We start from the raw sequence: 23,193 nt of genomic DNA on the forward strand, positions 1-23,193 counted from the left end.
GGGAATTGCTGGTTGGGAAGGAAATTGAAGGATGGAATTCGATAATAGAGTTGAAGAGGAGGAAGAAGAGGAGGAGGAGGAGGAGGAGGAAGAGGAGAAAGGGTGACGAAGGGACAAAGTGAGATTTTGCGTGTGTATCGTGTGTGGGAGGATCCTGATAGTATAATTCTTTCCTATACATTTATTATGTATATATTCGCTATATACTACATTTACGTATATATTATATTTATGTTGTCCATATGTATGTGTGTGTGTCTGTGTGTTTGTATACGTGCGTGCGTGCGTGTTCGTTTGTCAGAGTACATGTCATGTGTGTTCTTACAATTAGAGACTCTATAGAATTAGTGTCTCCATGAGAAAAATGACAATAATACTCCTCTTTTATTTGCTCTTTTCCAATAATTATCAAAGAAAGAAAAGTTGTTCGAAAATTATGAATGGTTTATGAGTTTCGTTTCTTTTCATGTGTACGTAAAGTAAGTGTGTTTTCTTGTGTATTGCGATACATCCGCTTAACGCGGTGAGATTGAGGTAGAAGCGGTTTCGTATACTTATTTTATATGTCATTATTTAAATGCAGGTTTTATGTATATATGTACTATTTATATACCGATGGTCGCCACGTGATTCTCTTTGCAGGTACGAACGATGAATTGGCGTATAATCGCGCTTGTGCGTGTATTAGTGTCTGTGTTTTGAGATGAGGGACAAATGGAGGGGGGAGAAGAAAAATAAAACACAATCTTTTGATTAAAAAAAAAAGAAAAAAAAAAAGATAAAAAGAAAAGAAAATTAAAGTAAAAAAAAAAAAGAAGGAATCGAACGAAAAACACGCTTTCTTGATGAACTCAAAATCGATAACATCTCGAAATCAAAAGAGCATTGTAAAATTTGGATAAAATGAAAATAAATCTGATTCGTGCTGAAAAAGAAAACAAAAAAATAATAAAAAAAGTAAAGAAAAGGAAATGTTTCGTTTTTTAAGCGAAAATTTTAAAGAAAATAGAGATGCGTTTAGAACAAGCTTAAGGATTTGTGTAAATTTGAAGCAATTAAATCTAAAAGCGAGGATAAGGAGATTTTCGACGCGTCTAAAAGGAATTAGTGATTCTTTTTTTTTGTTTTTATTTTTTTTTTTTTTTTTTTTTTTCTTTTGGAAAATCGTGCAAAGCATCTCGGTTCGGCAGTGTAAAAAATGCCAGGATGAAAAAAGATTGTCATGAATTTTGAAAAGAGTCGAACGTACAACACACACGTTCGGGTCGAGATCGAGAGGGAATCGATCATCGAAAAATGAAATCGAGACGAAAAAAAAACGATTCGAAGATCATTCCTCGCGTGCGTCGTTTGTTTCTTTTATCATTCGATCGATACTAATTTTACGATCTTTTTCATCGTCATAAACTCTCTCTGGTGATAGTAAACGACGAAAAAAAAAAAAAAGAGACAAAGTTTCAAAGTTTATTCGGGCGACGACGTTTTTGTTTTTTCTTTTTTGTTTCTTACGAATAAGACGAACAAGTAAGTAATTTAATGTGAATGAACGAACACCGATAGCATCCTCCTTTTTCTCTTTCTCTTTCTCTCTCTCTCTTTTTTTCCTTTTTTTTTTTTTTGTTTTTAAGCCTACTATACGCTCGAACTATTGCATCGCTTGATTATTGATTTATGTTATTAAAACCTTATCGACTATTATACTTTGTAGTTTGTACTTGATTTTCATATTCCTGAGTGAGGGACTCGTGATCGCGAAAAGAATCTACCTCGTCGTTCTACTTCTCGACGAAAGATATCGTCAAACAACAATCGTTTTTCCCTTTCGCGAATTGTCTGATTATTTATTGAAAAGCTTTCTTCTCTTTATCTTTTATTTTATTTTTTTCTTTTTTTTTTTTTTTACTTTGCGCTCTATCTCTTTTTTTTTCTTTTTTTGTTATTTCATTATTCCTCATTCTCTTCGACTCTATTAATTCTGATACTTCAGACGATGGCGCCAATTTTAAAAGCTTCTTTTTTTTTTTCTTTTCTCTTTTTCCTTTTCTTCAGCCGATAGTGAAAAAAGAAGAGAATACCAGCGCGTTTCGATATCTCGGAAATATTTGTTCTATCGTAAAATATCGCGTAGGCTTTATTTTTTTCTCTTCTTCTTTCTTTCTATTCTCTCTTATGTATAGAGATTTATAAGCTTTATATTCCGTGCACCCTGTATGTCGTGTGTGAGGTAGCATTTGTACTAGTGTGCGATGAAGTATTGTGATCCATTATCATATTTTTGTCGTCGGGGATGAACAGTAGGGATAGAAAAAAAAATGCGATGATCGACAAGACGAAAGATATACGATGATCTCTGGCAGTGGTACTCCCTTTCTGACAAACTTTTCCTATGAAATTGTATATGCGTTTTCAAGTTGCATTTCCGTTTTTCTTTTTCTTTTGTCTTTCTTTCTTTTTCTTTTGTCTTTCTTTCTTTTTCATTTTCACTTTCATTTCTATTTTTCTTGTACATGTGTACGTGGAGATCATCGGAATTCTTCTTGAAGAGCGATCATCGCAAAATCCAGCCCTCCTTCCAGCCTTCGAACAATTACACTATAAAATTGATCATCGTCGTGTTCCATTAAATTTACAGCGTGTACAGTTAAATTCTAAAAGAATTTCACAATCTGCGTGTCTATCGATTAATATGTTCGTTTGTTATGGTATTTTTTTTTTTTTTTTCATTATTATGTTTTTTTCTCTTCTTTTTTTACCTTTGTCAATTGTCAATTGTATCCCTTAAACGTTATTTCTTTCTTTTTTTTCTTTTTTCTTTTTTTGTTTACTTTGTACTATAAGTCACGGCCGAGAATCGACCGCTCGCCCCCGAAATCGGAAAAGAAGCCCCACCTTGCGACCGCACGTTCTTTTTTTTTTGTTTTTTATTCCTTTCTCTTTCTCTTTCCTTTCTCCTCCTTCCTTTTTCTTTATTCTCTTCCTTTCTTCCTTCCATCTTTTCTTCTCTAACCGGTAAATCTTCGATATTTCAATTTTCCATATTTCTCCCTCCCTCTCTCTCTCTCTCTCTCTCTCTCTCTCTCTTTTTTAGATCATTTTCGACCTAACCATTCACGAATTATCATGCACATATATTTACACATATATGCATTAACGTCGCTTTTACACGTAGCGATGTATATAATCCCTTTTTCTAATTACTTAGTCTTTCATTTATCATCTAATCACCGATGTAGTATCTAGAATACTATATCGAAAATCAAGAAATGAGAAACAAAAGAGAAAATATAAAATGGTACACAGCGAGTTTCTCGTATTCCCTTTTTCCTGTTATATTTTCTTCTTCTGTTTTTTTTTTTTTTTTTTTTTTTTTTTAATGTTTTTTGATTTTTATTTACCCGCCGTTGTGTACTCCATTTGTGCGTGATGGTGTGTAGGTGCAGCAACGATACATCGATTCTTTTCTCTTTTTTTCCTTTTTTTCTTTACTCATTCCATTCTAAGCCACGCGTGGGGGATCGTTTTTTCATCCCTTCCTCGATATCCCTATCACTTTTTTTCTCTTGCCTCTAATCCCGAAACTAATCCTAACAACCGCCACGCGAGGCAGTACCGGATAAAACGAAGAAGATTCACCCGTCACGGACATATACCATTTACATCGTGGATCCCAAAATTCCTTTTGTTCTAAATTCTCCACTCCTCTTCTCCCCGTCCCTCCTCATAGTACTTGTCATTTTTCATCTTTCAAAAACGATCGATCTCACGAATGTAAGCTCTTCGTCCCGCTTTATAACTCCTCACTCAAAGTTCTGTGTCACACACGACATCTTCTCTTTCTTCTTTTTTCTCTCTCTCTCTTTTTCTTTGCAAAAGGATTTTCAATCCGTAAAACACATATTATAGAAACAACATGCAACATTTTATCCTACGCCGTGATAATACGATAATTGAGCCGCGTACGCGTTTTCTTTCGGATACGAGTTAACCATTGTCAGCTCTATTCCCTTGTAGTCGGTTTTTCGGTTTTTATTCCCTTCCCCCCATTTCCCTAATTCTTCCATTTCGTTTCGTTTTTTCTTTTTTCCTCTTTTTTTCTTTATTTTTCTTTTTTTCTTTTTTTTTTCTTCATCCCCCGTCCCTCTTATATTTTTGCACATTCTTCACCGAAAAACTAAAGCCCCTGGCGATTCGCGAATACGCGTGTGTCGCACGGAACACGGTGTGTCCTTTTAAATATGTGTATTAGTGTGTTTATACGTGTGCACGTGCATGCGTCGATGTAGAAACGCGCGTGTGTCCGTGTATGAGCGTCGTGTCCGTTTGTACGCGCGCGTGTATCTCTATAATATATACATGGATACAGTACTTTTTTTTTTTCTTTCCCTTAAATTTACACCAGAATTGCACGATAAACGATCGACACGAAATCGAGTGACGGAGGGAAATAATGAATTTTGAATATCCTTCGTTTTCTTTAATCACTTTTTTTTTTTTGTTTGTCTATTATATCTCCCTTCTCAGAGTAACGAATTTTAATGCATCGCCAGAGGAAGGTCTAATCTCCGCTCGACTTCGAGTCGATACGCTCGTTGGTTCACAGAAATTTTGCACTTCCGAAGAAGAAATACGTCTGTCACGAACGCCAAACAGAAAACTATATCTACGTGTATTAATTTCTCTCCCTTTTATACTCGTGACAAAACCTACCCGTCGAAACGGAGAAAACAATGGCCGACGCGGGAAATTTAAAAAAAAAAAAAAAAAAGAAAAGAAAAAAAGAAGAGAAAAGAAAAAAAAACTTGACGATCGAATAAACTCTCGGGACACGGAACTCAAACTCATTGAAAATCTATATCTAAGGAAAAGAGAAAACGAAAGGAGTTTGTTAGAACGAAAAAAAAAAAAAACAAAAAAAAATAAATAAATCAAATGTCGACCGAAGCGCGAGGTCGAAAGGTCGAAGCGTGAGAGAAATAAAAAAGAAAAGAAAGTAGAAAAAGAAAACCGTGTCCACCTTCGATGTCCCGTATTCTTCCTAGGTATATTTTAACATTTTTTTTTTCCTCATGAGATTATACGCATTTATAATTTCCTTAATCTTCATCAAAATACCGACTAATTCTAAATCCATAATAATTCTACGTTGATTATCTAGGTACATGTGCGCCGATTGTTCGGAATATTCTCGCGATCGACGTTCCGTCTGTCTACGCATGTATGTATATATGTATGTATGTGCGCATGCGTGTGTGTGTGTGTGTGTTCCGGTGTATCGTTCCATTTCCGTATTTCATTCTGTGTATTCGTATTTGTATATATATGTGTGTGTGTGTGTGTGTGTATGCGTAATCGTACATATAATACCATTACGTATGCGATATAATGTCCTCATTTATTTTTCTTGTACGTATGACGAAACAGATAAACCGTGAAGCTTAAGTCGATTCGTCATTACAACCCCTCGAACCCTCCTATCCCTCTGACGTTCTATCACTTTTATGACGCTCTCGATCTTATCGTCCTTTAATGCGACCGAATCGATTCCTAATAAACTTAACGCTAAATTCATTACGTACCATTTAAAGGTACACTTGCATCTGCTTAGCAGGTAGCCAAAAACAATATATATTTATATACATATACATATACATATACATATATATATATATATATATATAATATTTATATTAAGTAAATATTTGTTTAACATGCCAAAATGTGACCGTAACTATTTACACGTGCGCGGTATGTGTGTCGTGTGTACGTGCGTATTCACCATCAATTTTATTTTTTTGTCTTCTTTCAATATTCCATTAATAATTAAATATGTAGGTATCTCTTTCTCTCTCTCTCTCTCTCTCTCTCTCTGTCTCTTTCTGTTTGAATTTTCTTTTAATCCTGTATCATCGCGTGTGTATGCGCATATGGAACGACACGTAACACAATTTTTACTCCCTTTTCTCTCCCACCATACGGATCTATTCCCGATCCCTCCCTCTTTTTCCCTCTATCGCCTAAAATCTAAGTCGTCTAATTTCGGAGACCATCATAATCATCACCCCATCATCCTTTTTCCCTCGGTCGAAATAATCAGTACCACCCTTCAAACAAATATTTCGACGACTCGCGCCCTGATTTTTGCATCTTTTTTTTTTTTTCTTGGCTTCTTTATTCTTTTTCTTTTTGTCTCCTTTTCAGTTCTTTCCTTTTCCGTTTCCACAGCTAAGATTGGAAATTTATGCGCCCGAACACGCTTGCTTGCCGTAAGTTTTTCTTTCTTCATTTTCTTTTCTTATTTCTTTCTTTCTAACTGCACGAAAAAAGAGAAGATTAATCCTTCCCTTTCTTCTACTCTTTTTTTTTTGGGTTTTCAATTTATTTTCGGTTTCGCGTAACATCGCATAAAAAAGATGACCAATTTTCAGACGTTCTTAATATATGATTACGCGGATAATATAGTGTGTCGTATTTCTATGATCCATTCTTTTTTTTTATTTTTTATTTTTTTCTCGTTTTTATATACGGCGAATCATTCGATCGCGTGTCTATGGTTTTTTTCTCTCTCGTTTCTAACGTCGCTAAATCACGTGCATTTACTATACTTTCTCTCTCTCTCTCTCTCTCTCTCTCTCTCTCTCCTCTCTCTTTCTCTCTTTCCCTCTCTCTCCCTCTCTTTCTCTCTCTCTCTCTCTCTGGTCCATTCACAAATTTACACACTCTTGCTCTCTCACGCTTACCCATGTGCACACTCATAAAAACACACGCATACACGCACACGCACACACACACTCACTCACACGCGCACTAGCCATAAGCGTAGACGCATGTATGGTCGCTCTCATTTTTTTCTTTCTTTCTTTCTTTCTTTCTTTCTTCCTTACTATTGTTACATAGTGGTATTATACGCTTGGTAAAAAACGGGTCTATTATACGTAGAGATATATTATATATATATATGTATCACGTGCGCAATGGATCTCGAAACCCTTCCGGCAATCTCGAATTTCGTTAATCGAAAAATATATATGTATATTTATATATATATATATATATATGTATCTATGTATGTGTATGTATATATTTAATTATGTACTCTCTCGCTCTCTTTCTCTCTCCTTGTCCTATCGATAGAAACTTTAGTAGGATAAAAAAATACTCGTAAAAATCGGTCTGTTTGTACGCTTGACTAGTATTGTTTACCCGTAAAAAGAAATCAATGCTTTGTAATATCGTAGATTGATTAAAAAGGACTTGAGCTTGCGTTTGGGGGCGGGGGGAAGGGGTAGGTGGAGAAAGTGCTGTACAAAAAACCGTAATATCACCATTACTATTATCGTTATTATCGGCGACAAGTCGCGAGAACGATTCGAAATTCGAGCCTAAGGAGCTTCGAGATCCGTGCTTTTGTATCACCCAGTATACAGGGCCCGCTGATTATAATATAGTAATATTTGTAATAGTAGTAGTAGTAATAATAGTAGTAATAGTAGTAATAATAGTAGTAGTAGCAATAGTAGGTAACTGTACGGAATGTACAGAATTCTTCCTTTTTTGTTTTGTTAATTATTGTAAGTTGTGTTCCCTGTTATGTTTACGCGTAAAAATGTGCACACATTATAAAAACGATGAGGTAGTACTTTCATACTTTTGGCAAAAATTGCGAGCGACGACGTATCTCGCGCTCACTTTTACGGACGATTGAAAACAATAATAAGAAAAATAATTAATATTATATTAAATATTATCAGTAGTAATAGTAGAAAAAAGAAGAAAAAAAAACGAAGTGTCAGCATATATATATGTATATATATGTATATATATATATATATATATATATATATATATATATACATGTATGCATGTATATAATATGCTTTTTCGTATATCCTATTTCATGTATCTTCTTTGCTATGTTTCTCATTTTCTTTGTTCTGCTGTTTTAACGCTAAACAATTCTATATCGTCTATTGTCTCTCTGATAAACTTATGGTAGGCATATCGTTGTGAATATAAATCTTTATAATGCTCTTTCTCACTGTAACAAAAATAAGAAAGAATAAACGACATTTTCATCGAGTAAAAAAGAGAAAAATCTGTGTATAAAGTTTGTAAAATACTGCAACAAGTAATATCGCGATGCCATCCTGACTAGGAGTATCTAAATATTAATAGATAATATACAGCTATTGCATTGATCACAATCTATAAAACCGGGCTAAAGTGCAGTTTTTGTTTCTTTTTTTTCTTTTTTTTTTTTTTTTTTCTTTTCTTCACGAGACCTTATCATTAATCTAAGAGTATAAACGCGATCCAGTTTGGCTCAATTACTATTTCCCGTATCTATTTCTCTCTATTATTCTCTAATATTCCCGATTAGCGATTCTATTGCTTCGGACAAAAGTCCATTATTTAAACATTGTAAATAAATAACAAAGTGGTAGTGATTGTTTCGCACGAACGTGATCGGTCTTTCTAAGGGAGGAGGAAAAGAAATCGGAATAAAGAAGCAACAAATGTTTAACTATTTCTATGAGAACAATGACGGTTTTCTTATCGGCAATATTCTTATTAGAAAAAATGATGAATAAATTTTTTTTTCCCCCCGAATAAAGACATGACTTTGGACTCTTTATGACAATTATTGTACAAGAAAATTGCTTTATTTTCTTTACTCCGATCGAACCATTCCATAGAAAGAGCGAAACTATGTTCTAGTGCTTTCCGGTTTATATCATATGACGGTTCGTCCTAGAATCGTAATAATCTCATAAACTTTTCGTATAAAACTGTCAGCTGTACAAAAATCGTGTTTTCAGTATTATTTCGTTATCCTGTTATATGCGACTCGCCACCACCTCTCCTTGCGATATATAATATATCATAATCTCCACAGATAGTCGGGTGTTTTAATAATGATAAAATGGTGATATAGTCACGGTGGTGGTCGATCGACAATGATGATGATCATAATAATAATAATAATAATAATAATAATAATAATAATAATAATAATAATAGCAATAATAATAATAATAATAATAATAATAATAATAATAATAATAATAATAATAATAATAATAATAGCAATAATAATAATAATAATAATAATAATAATAATAATAATAATAATAGATAATAATATTAATAATAATAATAATAACCATACTCTATAATAATTAATAATGATAATAATAATAATAATAGATAATAAAGTCTCGTATCTTGCAGCAAATAAAAAAAAAAAAAAACCCCAAAAACAAAAAAAGAAGAAGTAAAAGAGGGAAACGCGTGAAAACGAAATGCATCTCGTTCGAGTTGGATATTTTAGTATTGTTTTGGCACTGCGCGTGTGAACGACTGAACGTAACTAAGGTATGACGTATGTATATTATTCATTATATCACCCGTTTCTGTAAATATGCGTATGTGTGTACGGTTATCTCTGTAAATATCGATCCTAGGCTCGACTTTCTTCAACAGTAATATAGTTCCAGAGATCTGCATTGAAAAAGTTAACATTTTTATGGTAGTAGTGATAATAATTAATAAAAATTGGTGATGAAGAGACTATCTCATCTTTCTCTTTGTAACACGTTTGAACTATCAAAAAAGTAGTAGCAACCGATAATTGTTTTTACTTCTTCTCGATCATCCTTTCATACGGTATATGTATATACTTTTCGTTATTCTTCAATTTCGCGAATGATCGAAAAAAGGGACAACCATGGTAGCTTCGTTCTACTATCTTTTTCTCTTTGTTTCTCTATTATCGGTACTCGGCAGCTTCAACTATGAAAAACGTTTCGTCTAGTTCAACATATACCTATTTATATTAATAAATGTATGTATGTATTATTTACCTGAGTTTGTGTTTTCAATCCTATGACTATTTCCGTTTTGCATTATCTTCGATATATTATTATACTATTAATTCGCGCGTTTATTCACTATTTTTATTCTTGTATTAACCACATGTGTTGTTATCATTCGTTTAACTATTTTTGCTCTTTACTTACATCGTCTATTTCCATTTATCGCTTAACTTTCTCATTTAATAGTTATAGTTAATTAGTCCCTAGACGACCGTTGCACTTTCATTGACTAGTTTTGTGATTCGCTGGCGTTCCCTTTTCTAACTTTCCTCCTTGCTTGCTCATACATACAATCCTCCTTTCGTTCTATCTTACTCACATTTTCTCATTCATACAGATACACGCATCCTCTCACACGCGCATTCTCTCTCTCTCTCTCTCTCTCTCTCTCTCTCTTTTTTCTAATAATCGTATTCTTATACGACGGCAGCTTTTCTCACTTCGAGTTCGCGACGTATATTTTTTCAGAAAGATCCGCCAAGAGGCACGGAAACGAAAAATGCTCATGGTTTCTCAATAAATCTCTTTTTTTTCATTTGCAAAACGAAAGAACTCGCTTTCGCGACATTTAACGTAACGATTTAAAGAGAAACAAAACTAGAAAAAACTTTCCTTCAAAAAGAAAGAACTCACCGTGCGTCTTAGAAATCTTTCAAAAAACTGCGAGTCCTAAACCTGACCTTAAAGTTCCTTTGCTTCGGTCTACGATGCTGTGGTAGTAGGACGATGATCCCAGGTAGATAACAACAACGACGACAACGAAGACGATGATGATGACGTAATGGCCTTCGAACGATGTTTGCTCTCGTAAAATGCAGCCGTTGAGTTTTCTTGTAATCGTTATTAAATGGAAAAAAGTGAAAACAAAAGAAAAGAAAAATAAAAAGTAACCAAAGAGACGAAGCAAAAGAAAATTATCGTAGATGTTGAAGATGTCCTTTTGCTTCTTCGAAAATTGCCAACGTTTTTGAAGGATTGCCAGTTCGTTGAAAAAAAAAAAAAATGGATCCAACATATTAATCCATGAGATTGATTGATCGAAGCCAAAGATCCTTGGATATTTGTTCCTCCTCGTTTAATTTGGAAGGACTTTTCTCTCGGAAGCTGGCAGGATTTTGAATAAACATCGTGGAACATCGTCTTACTGCGTTTACCGATCGAGGAATAGGGACGGTGTGTTCGAGTCGAACGTCGAAAGGTAAATGGAGAACTAAACGGTTCCCCAATTGTCCTTAGATTCTTCGTGTAGCGTGTAGCCGAAAAAAAAGTTTCGGTGGTTTCGATATTTCTTCATTTTCATTTCTTCTTCTTCGGCATACTGGATCACGGAATCACGAAGAAAAGAATGACTACGACGACGACGACGACAACGACGTTGACGACGACGACGACGACGACGACGACGGCGACGGCGGCGGCGACGACGACGACGACGACGACGACGATGACAACAACAATGATGACGGCGACGATGATAAGAAGGTCTAGGAGAATGTTGTTACTGCGGCACCAAATCGGAGGCCGAGTGATTCGTCTCTTGGAAAGCTTTTAGACTCAACTCGCCTTTATGCTCTCGTGCTATGTGCCGTCGTACGGTGTTGTTCCTCGTGAATGTTCGCGAACAGTATGGGCAATGTACCCTGATGCCCTGATGACGCTGTCGTACATGGGCACGCAGATTCGTCTCATACCCGTACAGTCTCTCGCAAAAGGGACACTTTAGTTTTTTACCTGTAAAAAAGAAAACAAAAAGAAGAAAGAAATATTTGATAAGTCACAAGCGCTGCGTAATATAATAATAATAATAATAGTAATAATACATATATATATACGTGTATATATATATATATATATATATATATATATATATGTATATAAATAGAAGAAACCCAGCGATACTCGATTTTGAATTTAACTCTTTGTACAATAAGAGTTTAAATTAGATACAATCCGTTTGAGAATTAATTGGATTGTGATTACTGTGATTCTCTGAAAGAAATTTGTAGGATTGAACTTAATTAAAAAGATCATGCTCCACGTGTTACGAGGATCGAGGCAAATCTTGGCGTAGAAAATGCAAGTTACGTAATCTTCCATCCTTTTACTTCGCGCCGGCTATATTTTAGCCTGATGGTCGCGCGCGCACGCTTTGCCATTAGTCCCTTCAATAAGAAGAAAACAAAGTCAACGGCGACGAAGGAACGGTTTACGGTAGAGCATCAGGCCAATGCCTTCTAGAGATCGTCGGCGCGTGCAAGGCCATCCAATGAGCAACTAGCTTCCCCATATCGAGGACGATTAACTCGCATTCTTTTCGAACCTCACCATTCACGAGAAAGAGATCACTGATCATCCTCCGTTCTTTTATTCTTTCTTTTGTCGGACGGAACCGATCGTTAGAAATTAACGTTCTGCAAACTGACCGTGACTGTTTCTAACTCTTCCTGCTTCGTTTGAAATTCTTGGACCACGAAAAGAGAGAAAAAAAAAAAAGAAAAAAAGAAAAGAAAAGAGAGAGAAAACGACAAAGAAGAAGAAATCAAATAGAAGTAAGAAAACGAGAAACTGAACCGATCAAGCGCGATTTTAATTTCTTCTTTTTATATAAGAATAAAAAAAAAAAAACAAAAGAAGATTAATTTACTTGAATCGATTGAAGAAAATTGTCGTTCGAGAGAAAATAAATGAATAGAAGATATCAGATCGATGGTGGATTATCTACTGTTTCGAAAGTAGTAACATTACGTTATCGTCGGAAGAAAGAGCTGAAACGTAGAAAACAGAAGTAGGTATAGGGTTGGCTCGCACGCTAGAACGCTGTAAAACGTGGGCCCTCGAAAGTCGTTACGACCACCACATGCAACGCATAAATAATCGTGGGCGTGAAAGGCGTGTGCGTGTACGCGTTTATTATACGTCGTGCGAACACGGCAGGTTGCGCTCAAGACTATTATAGTACAACTTCGATAAGAAATAGTACGTCACGCTTTCTATTTTTCTCTCTTAAAAGAGAGAAAGAAAGGGAAATATTCCTTCGAAATTTCAATCCTGTCGGCTATCTCAATATTATCAAACACGTAATGCAAACGAAGAATGGCAGCCCCAAAAATAGTTAAGAACGAATAGAATCGTAGATGTTATGGAACGGTAACACGTTCTCTAAACTTTTTCTTTTTTTTTTTTTTTATAAATAATAAACTGATATCAAATAATTAAGTCGAATTCTTTTTCTTGATTAACAAATTTGCCCTATCGCTGAAAAATCATAGATCACACTGGTATTAATGGTAAAATATTAAAATCGTTTGCGTGTAGATCGATTGTCGCTCGATAAGAAACTGGATCAAAAGAAGAAAAATCAGCGTGTACGTGATAGTTGGTGAGATGCGAGCGCGTGTACTTACACGCGGAACCGCGCGTTCTCTGGCTTTTCGGCGGATAGCACCTAAAAATAGAAGCCGGGCATCCTAGAAAAAGTAAACGGGGCCGCGGTGGCGGGCCTCGGTTTCGTGCAGCTGACTATGAAATTCACAAAGGATCCAACCGGGGGAACAAAGAGCGGGATCCGTGAAGACGAGCGCGTGAAACAGAGAGAGAGAGAGAGAGAGAGAGGGAGAGAGCGGGAGAGAGAGAGAGAGAGAGAGAGAGAGTGCCTGAGACAAAGGCACAAGAAAGAAAGAGACAGAGAACGTGTGCGTTTGTATGTGTTCGTATGTACGTTTTCACGGGATGAGAAAAAGAAAGGACAGATATAGCGCTGCGGGGTAGATACGCCCCTGAGAAACATGCAGAAACGCAAAACGGGCCGAAAGGCTCAGGAAACAAAAATGATCGCTTCCGAGAAAGGCTCCGCCATCTGCTCTGCCTAGAAATCGCTCGATTTCGAGACATTTGCCCATCGATCATTATCGTGATATCATCATAGATTTATTTAGCTTTTCCAGATATAGAAAAACTTTGATCGGGGAATAATTTGTAATTTCGAATCGAATGATCTTGCTCGAATTTCATTGTTTTTCATTCTTTCAAATTATTCGAATGATATTATAAATTATACGAGAACAAACTATAGATCGGCGATGCGAGATACGGTAAAAGAAAAAAAAAAAAAAAAAAAGAAAAAGAGGAAAAAAAGCATTCGCAATTCTTACTTTTCGATTCTCTCTCAGCGGAATCGTGCGTGTTTGACCGAAGGGATCGAAGGAAAGCCCGAGAGTCTGGATACGATGAAGTAGTCGAGAGGGGAGAAAATGGAAAGGTTAAGTTACGAAACGCAGCAACTTCCAAGGTCTCTCCCACTCCAATTGGATTATAACTACGACGACGATCTGACCCTTTTTCCCTTTTCAAACTGAATAGATAGAATAACGTAAAGACGAAGCACCGACGTATAGAAGAGAAATTCCACTACATTTTCACATTTTTACAAAGAAATTCTCGTATACAAGGGTATCTTAATTAACTCGTACAATTATCGTAGAAATTTAACGATACTGTATTCGAACGTCTTACAATGGGGCTCTTCAATTCTTATCTGAGTATCTTGATAATACGAAGAGTAAAAGAGCTATGTTGTTATCAGTGACATTGGATTTATTGTCCAACAGTCAATCTGAAATAACCATTCAAAGGAAATAAGTTTCCGACCTATTTTCTGAAAATGATAGAAGTTAGTAGAGTAGCCTTGATCAAACGCAACGGACGTGTTTTTCCCGTGGAAACGAAATGTATAAAAGAAGTAGAAGCAGAAGAAGAAAAAGAAGGAGATAAAGACGAAGATGAAGACGAAGACGAAAAGAAGAAAGAGGGGAAGAGAAATAGAGGACTCGCGAGTGGCTGATCGTGGATCGAGAGACCTTGACACATTTTGTTCGGTGGCGCCAAATTGGTCGTCGAGCAGGCGGCCTATCATAAGAAATAAGAAAGAGTCGAAAGGGAAGAGATGCGAGAGGTAGTTACTCGAAAGAAAAGTTAGCTGCGTTACTATGGATACCGTGGTAAATCTGTTCGATTTAAGAAACAGCCTCCCGTTATCCCGTGATGCTCTTTTGATACGTCTACAAATTCAACACGATGTTTTGCACGTTATTTTTGGCTCTAACAATTTTCTACGAAAATTCCTCTTACTCGTTTTGTACGAAGGATATACGAAATTACTTAGCGATACTTAGAGTTCCACTAATTCTTCGGACGGCCTATACACGCTTGAAAACAATATTAATTAAAATTCACGAAATATTTTCTCGGCAGGACGTCAGGTACATGGAAAACAACGTAGTTAAGGGAGGACGAGAAGGAAAGAGAGGGAGGGAGGGAGGGAGGGAGGGAGGGAGGGAGAGAGAGAGAGAGAGAGGAAAAAGAGGCAAAGGACGAGAGAGAGGAAAATCAATGTCAGGCAGCGTGTGCGTTGCAGCCCAAAATCAAGGGAGAGCCCTAGGCCCTCTCCCTCTTATTCGAAGTGTACTACGGAGTGAGAGGAGAAGAGCCCTGGTCGATTCGCGGCTGCAAGGGATGCCAACCCTCTTTCACCGAGCAAAGGAGGAGAGACCATCAGGGGAAACCATAACCTGCACAACGGTCCACTTTCGAAACTTCTCCACGATTCAAGATGTCCGTTGAGAATCCTTTCTGGAGCCGATGTGATATATACGTGAGATTATAACAATTCTTAAAATGATAAATCTAATTGTCAATGTTTTATAATAATAACGAAACAAATAGATTTAACGAATGCCTCGTACAATAGTTTTGTCCGACCGCAACATTCCATTTCCACTTTCAAAGAGAAATTCTCAGGCGGACGAAAATTTCGAACTTTCCGTCAAACGTTCTAAACTATAGTTTTTCTTTTTTGTAATATCTAGTTCTCATAAAGTCCTAAAAAAAGAAAAAAAAAAAAAAAAAAAAAAAAAAGAGGAAGAAGAGAAAGAAAAAATAATCAACTGATTCTTTCGTTGATTATCGACGAGAAGGAGAAACGATTGGGATGTCTTTCTTATTTAAAATAATGCGAAAAGTCTCATTATTAAGAAAGCAATTTTTCGTAAGGTCATTTTTTTTGGACATTTAGGAGGAGCTCTTCTCTCTTTTCCAAGGATGGACCACCCCACGAGATGGTTCTCCGGCAGGCTCTCGAAAAAATTTCAAGCACGAGAGGAGCCACGAGAGATAGCCGAACGGTCTCGTCGACGTATATTCGACTCTCAACATAGTGTCACGCACACGAGCGCGCATCTACGTAAGTAAGTACGTCTCCACGTACAATCACGCGATGTAGCAAGCGCGTACGCACAAGCAGCCACACGGGGGACGAGCATAAGCGCGCACACGCACACGCATACACACTTACGTAAGCAAACGCGACGGTCGAAGCACGCAAACCTTGCGCGTCGTCGTCCACGAAGAACTTTTGGCGGCACGTGCACCTACACCAATGCGTCGGCCGTTGCACGAACACAGTCGCACACGCATCCGTGCACGCACGCATTCGTTTATTGATTGGTGCGTGCTCTACCAACAGGAGCGTTTAAGCATTTTCGGGTACCCCGTGCCATCGACCAATCAACGAGTAATTTTTGTCCTTTGCGAACGACTACAACGAATTTAATATATTAATGGCAATTTATCATACGCTCTTTTTTTTCGCGTTTTTTCTAACGAAAAACAAAATTGCTCTTTTCCCACCAAAAATACGTGTCTCTTAAATTCGATATATAAGTTTTATGATCCGAATCGATTTTGCCTACGTCCAATGTCCAATGATTCCCACTGTATTAATAGAACCTGTTCGATAGCAATAAATTGAAAAACACAAGAGAGAGAGAGAGAGAGAGAGAGAGAGAGATGGAAAGACAGACAGAGACAGAGAAAGAGGGAGAGAGAGAAAGAGAGAGAGAGAGAGAGAGAGAGAGAGAGAGAGAAGAAGATAAAAAGAGAGATTGAATTATCTATACTCTTGCAGTAAATTAGAAGAGCTTTTTCATCCCCACCACTTTCTAAAAACGTATCTTTATGCAGGTGGCGCTACCGTTCGAGAGCGTCCAGAAACTTCCGCAATGAACAAGAGAGAAAGAGAAAGATAAAGAGAGATATAGCGGGAGAGAGAAAAAAGAGGAACACTTAGGTATAAATGTGTGAGAGTACGCCCACGATGCAGCATTTCGATAAGGGAAGAGACATACTCCCGTGGTGGTTGCCGCGTTTCTCCTTTGTGCAGGAAAATACGAAAGTAGAAAGAGAAAGAGAGGAATGAGGGCCAGAGATGGGTAGGACGATGGAAGCTCCGAAAGGGGTGGAAAGAGCAGGATGAGAGGTATAGGAGGGATTCCTGGATTTCCAGGGAAGATAGCGTTACGCATTGTGCGTGGGAGGGTAGCGCCGAGCTAACGCGCCTCTCCGTTGTTTTATTCCGACTTGTCGAGCCGAGGAGTATGGTAATAAAGCTCGGAGGGACCGACCATGTCCCTCTTCTCTGTCCCTCTTTCCCACCGAAGCGTTTCCTTTCGTAAGATAAAAAAGAAAAAGAAAAAAAAAGAAAAAAAAAAGAAGAAAAGACCAAAAGAAAAAAACCGTTCAAACGCTCGTGTCTCTATTTTTTCGGTCTGCCTGAATATTTTTGGCTTACTACGTGACTTACACTACTCCTTTAATCATGAATAGATCATAGATTTTCATAAAATAATCATCGCGCGCGTGAGCACTTTGATATTTTAATGTTAATAAATTATTATTCGGGGCAAGTACGCCGGAACATGGTACACAACGCATAGATTGGGATATCCGGCCGGCGTAAAGCGCAATTACTCGTGCGTAAGGTATGCTGCATTTTGTAGCGTTGAAAACATAGGGAACATGCTCGCTCGCATCAACGGATACGATACGATATAGTGACCATGACATAGAACGCAATAGACGTGCCTGGTGCTTTTTAGTAGTACCATTTTAAAATTGCAGAACGTGCATCCCGATTACATACGATTACCAAATTGCTAGTCTCTAGTGTTGTGTTTCGTATTACCTTAAATGTACATACACAAGTAAAATATATTCATTCATACAGATAGAAATAGGAAATTTACGATTCTTACGACAAAAGATATACGAGTAGGCGGTTCAACAATTTGATCGTTGCATAAAATAAAAGCTGTTAGGAAATGATCACGTGCACGTGTATCTATGTACACGTATACGTATATACGTATTTATAAATATAAAAGAACAGGACGGAAAAGAGCTCTAGCGAAAAATGAACGTCGGACCGTGCTAATACGTATGCTTCATTTATCAGTCGCATGAGTTGGCCCTCTGACGGTGTTATCATAAATTATTTCGTGACCCGAATTCGGTATTGCATGAGCAGCCTAGACTCTATCGTATCCGGCCACCATCACTGTCACAAACTCCACCTCCTCTTCTAACGGTTAACGACAACGACACGACGACGACGACGACGTCGTCGTCGTCGACCGCTTCGAACGTGCATGTGTGTGTGTGTGTGTGTGTGTGTGTGTACGCGCGCGCAACCGTGTCTTCGAACGCAAACGCGCAGCCACGCACGCAACGAGCGGCGCCGTTTGTGCTCGCGAACAAAAACGTAAAGCGTGAGTATTGCGTTTGGAATAGATTTCTATAGGCTGATTCAAAAATAAATATTTATACTACCTTTGTAAGATTAGAATAAACGATTTATCTCCAACAAGACTTATCGATCTTATCATTCGATATTACTTCTGATAAAAAGAGAAAAAAGAGACGAGAAATTTCTCGAGAAATTTTAAGATCGACTAAAGCTTTTATTTTCACTGAAAGAAATCGTGACATCTCTAATATGAATCAGTCTGTATGAACGAGCCGAGGGATTATTTTCTATTACGAACAGACCAGATGATTGTCACCTATCATTCTTTCTTTCTCTCTCTTTCTCTCACACATACATCATTCGCGCTTTCAATTTGTTCCTCCTCCTCCTCCTCCTCCTGCTCCTCCTCCTCTCTTCCCTCTTTGATATTCATGTATTACCGCTTTCAATGTTACACGCATGCAACCGTAACAAACCTCTGTGCTTCGCGTAATATCGCAAGAGTTCTCTTTTAGAAACTATCGTACTATTTCTTCTTACTTTCTTTTTTCTTTTCACTTTTTTATTTGGACCATTTTATACAAAATTTCGTGTCCCTTTTTTTATGATGTCAATATTTTCAGACACCGAAATTTATTGTAATTTCTTCAAATTATCAAGTATCACGGTTGGTCGAGTTTAATGCGTAGGCGCGTGCAAAGAGAGAGGGACAGAGAGAGAGAGAGAGAGAGAGAGAGAGAGAGAGAGAGAGAAAGAGAGAGAGAGAGAGAAAGAGAGAAAGCACTGACAAGGAGAGAAAACGACACGATAGGCATCCCCGGGGTTCGTATTGATCGGTCAGAGGGTAGCAGTATGCGGTAGGATCGCAGTAACCCGAATTAGAGACTCTCCTCTCTCCAGTAGTCGCCCACGGAATCGTTTGGTTTTCCTCCGGAATTTTTTGCAAGTATTATCTCTCTCTCTCTCTCTTACACCCTCCCTCTCTCTCTCTCTCTCTCTCTCTCTCTCTCTCAAAGCATTGCGGCTGTGGTGAACGCGCAAGATCCGCACGTTTTATCGTTAATTAAAGGACGACCGCACGATTATGTACAATTACACCTCTCTCTTTAGTTACGATATCACGTTTAAATCGACGTTGAAATCGAAGCCCTTTTTAAATTGCTTCGTTCAAATGCGATCGCCGTCGAACAGAATGGAATCATTTTTTTTTTTTTCTTTCATGACGAATTAATCGAAGAAATGAAATTAATTGTTATAGTCATTTATTACGAGTAAAAAAGAAAAGATCATTACTTCGTACTTCCTGGGATCTTAATTTAAACTCGGAATATTAAAAATATTCTTTCGTTATAGGCTAATATAAATTTTGTGTGCGTAAGATTTGCAGCGAGATACTTAGCCGTTCACCAAATTCTTTCTAACATTTCTAAACACCCGTATAACTGTGTCTGACCATGACACACATCGATGGAAGTCATCGAGAGCCTTTCGCATTCTTTTTGAAAAATATCCAACGATTTATATCACCTTCATCGATGGACCCTTTTATCTTTACCTCTCTCCCTTTTCATTTCTCTCTTTTCTTTTTTTTCTTCTTCTCCTTTATTTATTTATATATTATTTTTTTTCTCTTTTTTCACTCTTTCAAGGGGAAAACGATATTCATTCGTCGCCAATAACACGCTTCTCTTACTCACTCACTTGTAGTACAAAGTAGATAATAACGAGTCCGACACCGGCATCGTGCTGTCTCGCTCACGAGCTCAGCGATCTAATTTCTAACAATTCCATTCTATTTCGGTCTGTCAGCGTGTCTATTTTACGAGCACTATTATTTAAAAATAGATCACGCGTAGAAATATATTTCCTATGAAATAAAACACATATATTATCATAATCTAAAAGAATTAGTACGTCGTTCGTCGCCCATGTAAAATGATAGATATTGGGTTAAAAGCAAGATATTCATCATCGAACGATTTTCTTTTTCTTTTTACGTGAAAAAACGAGAATCTAGTCTCTAACGTGACTATAGACGAAAACGATTCGGAAAAAGAAAGTACCTTAGGTAAGCGAGAGTAGGAAAGAGAAAGAGAGAGAAATAAAAAGGGGAGCGGGGGGGGGGTAGGTTAGGAGAAAGGGCAATATATAGAGTTGCAGAATCTAAGCAGCAAAAGACCTTTACTCGCATGCTTACGTGTTGCATTGTGCAATGATTTTCGACTGGTAGAAGGTTAAGCCAATGAGGTGTGGGACGAAAAAGTTGGCGAGGACTTAGCCAACATAGAGGCACGAAAGAACTCTAATTGATTCTAAGAACCTCGAGTGTGTTCCTTCTCCTTCTTTATCTCTCTATCTCTGTCCAACGTACGCGTATCAACACAAACACACTAGCTCCTACACAGAGAAACACGCGTTCTGCCGCTTAAACGATTCCTAATAAGATAATTCGTGCGGGTAGAAATGCGAAAGAAAAAGTTCGTGATCGTGGACGACGAAATATCTTAAAAAGAAAAAAAAAAAAAGAAAAAGAAAAAAGAAAACAAAAAACGATTCTTTAATTTATCGATCGGTCACGTAACGACACAAGGATTGGAGAACTGATTTTTAAAAGATTTAATTATAATTATTGTCGTACGAAAAATATTTTATTACGCGTTAAAGAAAAGCATTTGCAATCGTTTCTCTGCGATTACCTGGAAGGAATAAAGTATACGAGATAGTTTTTTATAGTACGATAGATTATAACGTGTAATATTATAGAACGCCGTCGCATTTGAAAAAAAAAAAAAAAAGATAGAGAAGTTTTTGAATACTTAATGACGATTGTCGATCAATCGAAAAGAGAAAAAATTGATAGAGACGATAAATTTCTCGTTCTTACAATCGTACAATCTCGATAGAAAAAGGCTAGACTGAATTAATAGTCCGAAAGGAAGGATTAATCTTTAATCGAGCGACCATATGCAAGCGTACTTCTCCAACTCGGAAGTTTCCAATGTGTATAGTCGTCGCACACGCTTCATTGAAACTTTTACGAGGCACGTGCGCGAAATAGGAGAGAAGGGTTGAATGTTATAGGTAGAAGAAGGAACGGTTTGAGAAAGTAGAGATAGGGGGATAAAAGGAAGAAGAAAAAAAAAGATGGAAAAAAAAGAAAGAAACGGAAGGTCGTTCGAGCCAGTGCACCTGCCTGCACGTGCCGAGTGCAACTGCACTTTCTCTCCCCTTCCGCCCTCTTTCTCTCTCTCTCTCTCTCTCTCTCTCTCTCTGTCTCTCTTCAATAATTCAGACTCGCTACCGGAGGTGCATGCGTGCGTGCCTTTTAAAGGGGAATAGCATTCATCCCCTTTCATTGCACCCTCAAAGAAATTCTAACGTAATAACGCCTATTTCCTGTTTCAATCTATCGTTTTTAATCTATGAAACTATTGTCTCGCATTTTTCTTCTCGTCCGATTATATTAAACCTGGTAATTTCGTGTCTCCATTCATAGACGTTTTACGTTTGTAAAAATAGTAATATGATTAACGAGATCTCAACGTTAGACGGTTTCTTTCTTGGACGTTAGAGAATGGCCAAGAGAAAGTTTCAGACATCGTAGTTGGCAGCAAAGAAGAAGAAGAAAAATGGTACGAGACCGTTCAACCGTACGATACTTTCGAGTTATTTCCTGCGGTTTTCTACCAGTGGATCTAACGAGTTACGGCCCGGCCGTGTAACTTTCATATCTCCGTCACATTATAAATTATATCCCGATGGAACTGCCGCAAAGCTGCAAAAATGAATTTTATCCTCGTGTATGACGAAATGATAGTTAAATTTTTAAGTTGCAAGCACCCTTCTTTTCCTTTCATAATTTTTTCTCTGAAATAAAGATCTTTAATTAATTTTACTTTTCTTTTTTTTTTTTTTTTTTTTTTTTTTTTTTTTTTTTTTTTTTTATTATTAAGGTAAAGTACGAAAGATGTTAAATAGAAATTATCCAAAGAATTCATTCTATTCAACGACGAGCTCTCGAAAATTCTTTTATAATTCGAAGATGTGAGAACCTTTTGAGGCAACGAAAGACGATTAAAGGACATCTTTTTCTTCTCTTTCCACATCATCATCATCATCTCCCCCTTCCTCTAACGATCGAACCTGAACGCCTTGACAAAGGGGTGGGGGAGGGGGGCAAAAAAAAAGCAATTTTAAGACCGCACGAACGTGAGACTTTAACGCGAGTATAACTGTACGTATCTCATAGAATTATTAAGAGAAGAAGATAGGAAGTGATTTTTCTTTCTCGCGTTCCTCCATCTTTCTCCGTCTAAGCGCGTTTTGACACTTACAACGTTAAATACCGTTCCCTAATTCCTCGAATCTTTCCATACATCTCGTACGATCCTACAGTTATGTACATAGATTTCACAGGAGAATATGAACCTTTTTCTAAAGCATAAAAATCGTTTGAAAAAAATAAAAGAAAAAAAAAACAAAGAAGAAAAAAGTTGTCAAGAAAAGTTACGAGTTGAAAGAAGTTATGACGTTAAAATGTACACTTAGATAAAGATCCAAACTTCTCAAATCTAATCTAAACTTCTAATGAAAAGAAACAAAATAAGACGACAAAAGAACGAGAATGAGAGAGAGAGAGAAAGAGATCCTTTTGATCTTGATAGAGTCGAGGTCACGACTGAATTACATTTTCGCAATCATTAAAAAGGAAAATTTAAGGATGCCGTGTCGATCAAAATTGTT

The 23,193-nt window shown here is 37.1% G+C and overlaps 1 protein-coding gene across 4 annotated transcripts in view; it reads right to left on the reverse strand.

Moving 5' to 3' along the window:
- Positions 1 to 6,114: 6,114 nt before the first annotated feature.
- The window catches only part of chinmo (Chronologically inappropriate morphogenesis), a 46,214-nt gene continuing 29,135 nt past the window's right edge, over positions 6,115 to 23,193 (reverse strand). For all 4 annotated transcript variants that reach the window (XM_035870408.2, XM_035870409.2, XM_035870406.2 and 1 more), the window contains exon 7: positions 6,115 to 11,603. In XM_035870408.2, coding sequence (XP_035726301.1) covers positions 11,371 to 11,603 — 233 coding nt within the window. In that variant the 3' untranslated portion in view covers positions 6,115 to 11,370. The remainder of the gene's footprint in view (positions 11,604 to 23,193) is intronic.

Source organism: Vespa mandarinia, chromosome 7 (genome assembly GCF_050613455.1).
Source record: "Vespa mandarinia isolate Hongniang chromosome 7, ASM5061345v1, whole genome shotgun sequence".
Taxonomy (NCBI): Eukaryota; Metazoa; Arthropoda; class Insecta; order Hymenoptera; family Vespidae; genus Vespa; species Vespa mandarinia.